The sequence below is a fragment of the Emiliania huxleyi genome (assembly GCF_000372725.1).
Source record: "Emiliania huxleyi CCMP1516 unplaced genomic scaffold EMIHUscaffold_93, whole genome shotgun sequence".
In the NCBI taxonomy this organism is placed as follows: domain Eukaryota; phylum Haptophyta; order Isochrysidales; family Noelaerhabdaceae; genus Emiliania; species Emiliania huxleyi.
Genome location: NW_005195085.1, coordinates 523717 through 532147, shown reverse-complemented (window position 1 = coordinate 532147; position 8431 = coordinate 523717). Strand labels below are relative to the sequence as shown.

The 8431-nt window shown below is 65.5% G+C and overlaps 1 protein-coding gene across 1 annotated transcript; it reads right to left on the bottom strand.

Annotated features, from left to right (window-relative positions):
* Positions 1–349: 349 nt before the first annotated feature.
* Positions 350–2030, bottom strand: EMIHUDRAFT_453822 (hypothetical protein; the record flags this gene model as incomplete). The annotated part of the gene is made up of 6 exons (XM_005757126.1): positions 1751–2030; positions 1390–1649; positions 1264–1291; positions 979–1123; positions 664–890; positions 350–565 (listed from the first exon to the last, which is right to left on the bottom strand). The coding sequence occupies exons 1-6, from the start codon at positions 1982–1984 to the stop codon at positions 350–352; spliced, it is 1110 nt and encodes a 369-aa protein (XP_005757183.1). The 5' UTR covers positions 1985–2030.
* Between the last annotated feature and the right edge of the window lie 6401 nt (positions 2031–8431).

Sequence of the window (8431 nt, the reverse complement as noted above, 5' to 3'; positions counted from 1 at the left end):
ACGCCGGGCCGATGCGGAGCCTTGGAAGGCAGCGACGACTGCGACGAGGAGGAGCGCCGCACCGCCGACAGCCTCGGTCGATGGGCCCTTCATGCGTGCGAGGGGTTCGACGGCGAGCCCGCCGGGGATCTCCGAGGGCCTCGTGCAGAACCACTCCTTGGAGCGCTGCGTCAGGTCGCCGAAGCACGTGCGGTAGTACTCGAAGTGGAAGTCCATCTGCCCCTCTGCAGGAGCGGGAGGGAAGGGAGGGGAAGGGGGGGGAAGGGTGGGGAAGGGGGGGGTTGGGGGGGGGGGTCGACATCGGGGAGCGCACTACCATAGTGGGCGGCAGGTTGCTGTGCACGACGTGCTAGCTGCTAGGCGCGGAGTTCTCGAAATCTGTCACACCGCAGCGGCCGCGCATCTGCTGGATCTCTGCGCAGCGCGGCACGCCCATGCTCGACACCTCGTCCGGCGCGGTGAAGCCGTACCCCCTGAGCTCTTGCGTGTGCGGCATCCCGGCGATGTACTGCGGGTTGTCCCGGCAGGTGCGGTAAGAGCGCAGCTGCGCCTCGGCATTCTCCACCTAGGGCGGATAGAGGGAGCTGATTGCATGACGCAACAATCTGCCGCCTCTGCGCCATGCAGTCTAGAGACAGGAACCAGAGGGAAGAAAGGGCGCACCCAAGCGACGCGCCTCGTGCACCCAGGGAAGGCCAGGCACAATATTTTGCATCTAGCGCTTTTTGCCATGTCGTTGGCCGTCTCGAGGTCGAGCTGGCCCATTCGAGTTCCCGAGTGGCCCGACGGCTGCAGCGTGTCCTTCTGCTCGAGCATGTCGGGGTCCTTCAGCCCGACGGCGGCGCGCGGCTCGTAGGCGAAGTTCCAATGCGTCGAGGCACGCTCTGCGCCTGACGATGCGAGAGAAGGACAGCCGAGGAGCTCAGTAGCAGGCAGCGCAGGGCGCAAGGACAGGGATTGCTGGTTCCCGTCACGCACCGTCCACCCAAAAGGTCCCGCTCGGGCCGAGACCGGCGATCGAGTCCACCTCGTCGCCCATGCGCATGGCGCACTCCGTGATGGACGAGACGAGCAGCGCGGTTTGCGAGCTGTCGCCGCAAGCGCGGATGACGGGCTCCCACACCTGATGGCTCGGAGAGAGCGGTGAGGTACCGGCGCACCTCTCGGACAGTCCTCGGACAAGCCACAACGCGGGTGGCTCGGGAGGTCGGTTAGGCGGAAGTTGGCGGCCATGTGCAGATAATTGGTATCTGGCGTCCGCACCAGCTTTGGCCCTTCGAAGCCGCAGTACCTGCAAGATGAAGATGGGTGAAGCGTTGCCTGTTGCGGAACTAATGTTGCGATGGGCCGTGTGTAGTCAAAAGAGTGGCCGGGCAGTGCGGAGCGCACTTGGGCGCGACGCTGACACCGCCTGGCGGCGACCAGCCTCCGTTCTCCTTGCCGCCCGTCGCGCCGACCCAGCCCATCGCCATGTTCGGGCAGTGCGCGCCCGAGCTCCCGCTCGACTGTATGCCGCGCAGGATGCCGCCTGGCTCCGGCCCGATGACCCAGTTGTCCTTGGAGAGGTCGGTCATGTAGTAGAGGTACTCGCCGCTCTCAATGAACTCGTCGTTGGCGTTCATCTTTTGCCGGTAGACGGGCCGGAAGTGCTGCGACGGAGCGAGGGGGGAGGAGGGGTCAGCCTCGACGCGCGAGCGCCGCGCGTTGGTGAATACTTGGTTGAATGGGAGGGAGGCGAGCCGGGGGGGGCCTCGAGGTGCTCAGTGCGCTCGTACACGCCCATTCGGCTCGTCTGGTTCCCCTTCATGTCCGAGAACGAACCAGACGTGGCGTTGAAGCTGGGCAGCTCCGCTGCAGTGACCATAACGTGTGTCGGGCACTCGGGCTGCTTGTACGGCTCGAGGAGCCGCCACCAGAGCTCATGAAGCGGAAGCCGCTGCACGTACTGCTCGTGCAGCGGCGCGCCAGCGCCGACGTAGGGCATCCTTGCAGGGCGTATTCGCGCAGCGCGCCGGGACCGGGTCGCCACCTCCTTTTGTTGGGGTTTTTGGGGTTCGTCCGGGTGCTTCGGAATTTCCACAATTTCTCCCTCGACCACACATACATACATACATACGCTTGGCAGAGCGACCCTTTTTGCCGCGCGTTTTCCATGGCGGGCAGCATCGGAATGCTTGCCCGCCCGGCGCCGCGCCCGCGAGAGGCTGCGGCGCCACCGAGCAGGCTGACGCCGCCGACGGAGGCTCTAGCTCCGTCGTCGGCGGCAGCTCGCTCTGCGGCTACTCCGCGGAGAGCAGCCGCGTGCAAAAGCGCTGAGCAACTGCCAGATGCAGCGCCTGCTGAGCTGCTGCCTCTGCTGCCGGCGCCGCTGTACTGCTGCGCGGCACCCGAGCCCGGCTGCTGCTGCTGCTGCCCGCAGCCGTTCTGCTCGCTGCCGTGCTCGCTGCCTCAGCTCGGCGGCTCGCTGCCTCAGCTCGGCGGCTCGCTGCCTCAGCTCGGCGGCTCGCTGCCTCAGCTCGGCGGCTCGCTGCCTCAGCTCGGCGGCTCGCTGCCTCAGCTCGGCGGCTCGCTGCCTCAGCTCGGCGGCTCGCTGCCTCAGCTCGGCGGCTCGCTGCCTCAGCTCGGCGGCTCGCTGCCTCAGCTCGGCGGCTCGCTGCCTCAGCTCGGCGGCCCGCTGCCTCAGCTCGGCGGCCCGCTGCCTCAGCTCGGCGGCTCGCTGCCTCAGCTCGGCGGCTCGCTCGCTGCCTCTCTGCTCGGCGGCTCGCTGCCTCTCTGCTCGCTGCCTCTCTGCTCGCTGCCGCCGCCCGCCTGCCACCTCCTTGTCCTCTCGGGCCTTGCGGGCGAGGGCGACGCGCCACGAGCAGCGCGGCGCTGTCGGGGACGGCGACTTCAGGCCGAGCGACGGCGGCGGCTATGTGGCGTACAAGAAGGCGGACTACGCGCACGCCCTCTCGCGCTCGGACACCGACGTGCAGATGTACCTGTTTGAAACCTTCGGCGGGTGGTGCAACGCGGTCAAACGGCTGTTCTACCAGATGAAGGACAAGGTGCGCAACAAGCTCTCGAAGCGGCAGCACGAGGACGAGGCGAGCTGGTCAACGCGGTCGTGGCTTTCGCTGCAGGCCCAGCGCATGTCAGTCGCGCTGCAGCTCGCGGCGGCGGAAGAGATTGCGACCGAGCTCAGGCTCGCCGCGGCGTCGGAGGACGCCGCCGTCGCCTAGACTCCCCTGCGTCACTACGTGCCTCCCCGTCTTTGTAGCCTGGCGTTTGTGCCCCGTTTGTGCCGCGTCCCGTGCCCCCGAGTTCATTTCATAAAAGCGCCCATCCCTGCCTGACTGTTCTTCACCTTCCTACATACATACATACCTCCCTTGGGTTGTCCGTTTCCTTTCTTTCTTTCGAGCGCCGGCGTCCAGTCCAGCATGTGCCCGACCAAGTTCCTCGTGCACCCTTCTCGTTTTCTTTCTTCAATTCCCTTCAGCGCCCTCTCGTTTCCTCGCTAGCTTCTCGTCAAGAAACTCCGTCCCCGGTGGAACGTCGTAATTTCTCCTATTCACTAAGCCGAGAAAAAGTTCGTACCGGCCAGTAACCGACGCGCCGTGTTTCGCCGCCGTGAAGCTCTCGAAGCGGCAGCACGAGGACGAGGCGAGCTGGTCGACGCGGTCGTGGCTGTCGCTGCAGGCCCAGCGCATGTCAGTCGCGCTGCAGCTCGCGGCGGCGGAAGAGATTGCGACCGAGCTCAGGCTCGCCGCGGCGTCGGAGGACGCCGCCGTCGCCTAGACTCCCCTGCGTCACTACGTGCCTCCCCGTCTTTGTAGCCTGGCGTTTGTGCCCCGTTTGTGCCGCGTCCCGTGCCCCCGAGTTCATTTTATATAAGAAAGCGGCGAGTCGCAATTCCTGGGGTCCTTGTGGCGGGCCACCCTGTCCAGAGAGGCATGGATGCCAATCTGGGGTCTTTCGACCGAGTCTATGAGTCCTGGCCGCTCCCGGTTGTGGCAGAGGTTATGGAACCAATCCTGTACCGTGTTTGTGATGACCCCCCCCAATGAACATACCAATGAGGGTGGGTGGGCGAGACGATCGAGGGGTCCCGTACCATGCGGAATCGACCCTATCCAGTGCTCAAGTGCTCAAGCGACGGAGATGGTGCGGGGGTACGGGTGTTCCAGGGGGGGTCACGACACGCACCGACCCTTCACGAACCGAAAGGCTGCACCCGGGGAAGGCACAGTAATCCGGGCACGTGTTGGGCGCCCCGTTCCGTCTGGGGCTAGGTCGGCTCAGGGCCCCGTCCACCTCCCTCCCACTTGGCGCGTGATGATGCGGAGATGCCACCCAGGCCAGCCAGGGCAGGGGCGGAGGGTGAGGGCGGAGGGTGGGATGGGCGCCAAGCGGGAGGGAGCGAACGGAGTGGAATGCACAGATGGGGGATGGCGAAGGCGGAGGGGCAGAAAGGGGGGAGGGCGGCGGGTGGTTCGGTAGGGCGGGGGGGAGGGCGAGGGGTGGAGGTGGAGGACGGTGGGGGCGAGGGGCGGCGAAGGAGAGGGTGGTGGCAAAGGGGTGGGCGAGGTGGAGGGCGGGGGGGCAGCATGGGAGAGGTGGAGGGCGGCGGAGGCGTGGGCGAGATGGAAGGCGGCGGAGGCGTGAGCGGCGGCGGCGGCGGTGGGAAGAAGGTGGAGGGTAGCGGCGGCGTGGGCGAGGTGGAGGGCGGCGGCGGCGTGAGCAGCGGTGGCGGCGGTGTGGAGGGGGTGGAGGGCGGCGGCGGCGTGGGCGGTACGGCGGCACGGCGGTAACGGACGGCAGGGGGGGCGGCGGGCTAAACGGCAAGGGCGGCGCGGCACGGAGGAAGGAGCGGCACGGCATAGGGAGGAGCAAGGACGGCGCGGTAACGCGTAACGGCAGGATCACGGATAGGCGTGGCACGGATAGGAGCGAGCGAGCGGCTAGGTGGCGGGAGGGCGAGGCGAGGGTGGCGGCGGGTGGATCACGAGGAGGTAGAAGGTCTGGCGCGAGCGGGGGAGCGAACGGCGAGCGAGCGGCTAGGCGGCGGGGGGTGAGGGTGGCGGCGGGTTGATCACGAGGAGGTAGAAGGTCGAGCGCGAACGTGCGAGCGAGCGGCAGGCGAGCGGCTAGGCGTCGGGAGGGCGAGGCGAGGGTGGCGGCGGTGGATCACGAGGAAGTAGAAGGTCGAGCGCGAACGTGCGAGCGAGCGGCGAGCGAGCGACTAGACGGCGGGAGGGTGAGGCGAGGGTGGCTGTGGTGGATCGTGAGGAAGTAGGAGGTCGAGCGCGAGCGAGCGAGCGAACGGCGAGATGGATAACGAGGAAGTAGAAAGTCGGGAGTGGGCGAGCGAACGGCGAGCGAGAGCGGCGAGGCGGCGGGAGGGTGAGGCGAGGGTGGTGGCGGTTCGGATCACGAGGAAGTACTCGTATGTGGGTAAACGAAAGTACCGTATTCGGTACTATCAAGAAAGACACCGAAAAAAGTCGCCGCGGCAGTCCACGACGAGCCAGCCTGCTGCCGGCTCGCACGGCAGCCTCTTCCTATGGACCAGCCTCGACTTCCATACAGTCAACATTTTGTCGCTGCGTGCTCGTGGTGAGCTGTGGCGGCGGTCGAAGTTCGCCCAGATTCGGTGACGAGCGCCGGACGATAGTCCCGCCTCTGTTCGCCCTGTGCATGTCAGGCCAGGCTGCAGCGGGGCACTACCAACGTGCTGCCCTGTTGCAGCCTGACTTTGCCCACTGTGCACAGTCGCCAGAGCACCACCACCGCCCGGCATCGTGTCACGGCGAGCTCCTTCTGCGCCCGCTCGCGAGGCTCTCGCGCTGGCACACTTTGGCCATCTGCTGCTCGCGTTCGGCGAGCTCTTCTCCGCACTCCTGCCACGGTGCCGTCACCACACACCTTCTGGCTGGCCTGAGCCGCGCGGGGTCGCCGGCGGGGGCAACGCGTCGACCTCTCTCTCTGGCGCACCACGGGCCGCAACGGCCTGCGAGCAGCGTGCGCGAGGAGGCAGTGTGCCGGCACAGTCGAGCCGGAGCATCGGGTTCTTGATGCTTCTGGGGTCAAGTTTGACCTTATGTGGTATAATATGCAACAATAATGCTATGCTCTCACCCAGCCTTTTGAGATATGATCCCTCAAAGTCGAATTTTCGTTTACTGGTGACCATAGTACCGTTTGTCTTGTTTGCGTTTCTTCAAACGAATCCTTTAAAGTCTCGACAATCACTCAGCTGCTTATGTGGCACCGCAGAGGCTCCCTTGGGGATGCCTGAGGCCACCCCAACCACACACTAAGCCGTACGTAGACGAATTGGGCGCTACTTTTTTCGTTTACCCACATTATGCGAGTAGCGGGCGAGCGAGCAAGCTTGACGGCGACGACATCGCGGTCGACGGCAAGAAGGACCAATGTGCGTGGGCGCCCGGGGCCCGCCCCCGACTGCCGCAGCGCCGCGCGCGCGCCCTCAGAGACCTCGCATTGACACACGGCTCCACCGCGCCGCAGACCGCGAGCTCTGGTGGCGCCAGAACGCGTTCAAGGCCAACGAGATCACGACCGAGGCGCAAGCCGAGGGCGCCATCGAGGGCTCTGGCGACGATTACAAGGTGGCGGACTTTTTCGGCACCGACTTCAAGTACCGGCGCTTCGACGCCGTCGAGGCGGCGCCGCGCAGCATCGCGGCGCTCTCGGGGAAAGCGCGTCGTCGCAAACGCTGGCGCAAACGCTGGCGCGGCCTCCTGGAAGCGCAGCAAGGCGGGCACGTCCGGCGACGACGCGCACGCGTTTGAGACCGAGCGCAAGACGCAGCCCTAGCGCGCGTCATGGACCGGCTGGCGGCTGCGGTGCCGCCACACGCGCCCATCGATTTCTGTCGTGTGAATCGTGCGTGTGCGACCGCCTTTTGTTGTAAAACTCTTTGTGGCTGCGCGGCTGCTAGCTGTGTGGTGAAGATGTTCCTCTTTTCTCGCGTGCCAGTCCGCGCCGGTACTGATAGAAGAAAGAATGAATTTTACAACAACAAAACTACCTCGCACGACACCTAGGGACCATGTGTGGAAGACGGCTAGTGCTAGTCCCCCATCGGGAGGACGACCCCGGCTAGTCGCCGACCACACCCACAAAGAACCCTGCACAAAGATCGCAAGGGCGGGGACCTGTTCCTTTTTACCCACCTCACAGTAGTCGCGGCTCTCGACGTGCGAGTTTGGCGCTAGTTGGCGCCGCTCGACTGCAGCTGGGTTGGGGCCTCTGTTCATGTCACGCGCAAGTTTTGGCTGGCCTTGAGGCTAAAATACCGCCGAACATTACCAAGACATCCAGCATCGTTTCCTTATCTAGATATGCGACTGTTGTTAGGTAGGTAGGTAAAAGGTGAAGAACAGCCAGGCTCGGACTGGACACCAACAATTTGCCCGGGGCGCGGGTTGTCTGCGTGTAATACGTACGCCGCGGCGCATGCTGCTGGCGCTTCGCGGGCTGAGGCGTGCGACGCCGCCGTGAGGGCGGTGAGGTTGGACGAGGTTGAGGCTCAGTCCTCGTTCCTCGTGCGCGCTGGGTGGTACGGCTCCGGCCGTGATGGGGGCGGGGAGGGGGAGGGGGCGACGGCCGCACGGAATCGCCGCCGGCGGGGGGCGAGGGCGCGGGCGAAGGAGGAGGAGCCAGAGCCCGGGGAGGATTGGGAGGGGGAGGAGCGGCCGGAGGAGTACGCCGGCCTCTTTGACGACCCGTAAGGGGCCGTCGCCTGCTGTGCCATTTGTAGTGCCAGTCCGAGCCAGTCTGCTGTGAGAGGGCTTCCATCGTAAAATACTTTTCATCAGCACTCTCGCTTGCAACAACTCGGCGGCGCAGCAAGCGCGACGGCATACACCCAACAAGGATCCCATAGCGGCCAGAGCTAGCCCGGATGATTGAGCCGCCCACAAAACCGCCCGGCAAGCAAAGAAAGCAGCCGTCGACGTCCGGCGGCAAGCCTTCATTGCCCATGCCCGACTATGACTTTGTTGCGTGGAGACGAGGAGACGGGTGTGGCAGTGGCGGTGGTGGAGGCGGAGCAGACGCGCTGCAGCACGATGCACCTTGCCACCTTCGTCACGATTTGCCACTGCCAGCAGGTGGCGGCGGCGGAGGCGGTAGCGGCGGCGGTGGAGGCGGCGGTGGTGGTGGCGCAGGCGCGGCGACACACTCCGCTCCACGCACAGCAGACAGCCGACCGAAAAGCCGAGACACACGGGATTGCTGGGTATAATCCCCCTCTCTTCACCTCAGCCTCGCCTCGATGCGCCTTTCCTCGCTTCGTTCGCATCTCTCTCACGGTTCTCTCTGCGAACGGGCCTTCTAGGCCTGCTGGCACATTCTCCCCCCATCCCAACTACGAGGTATTCTTTTCTCAATAACAAGGTCTGAGACAGGCGGGGGAGGAGGA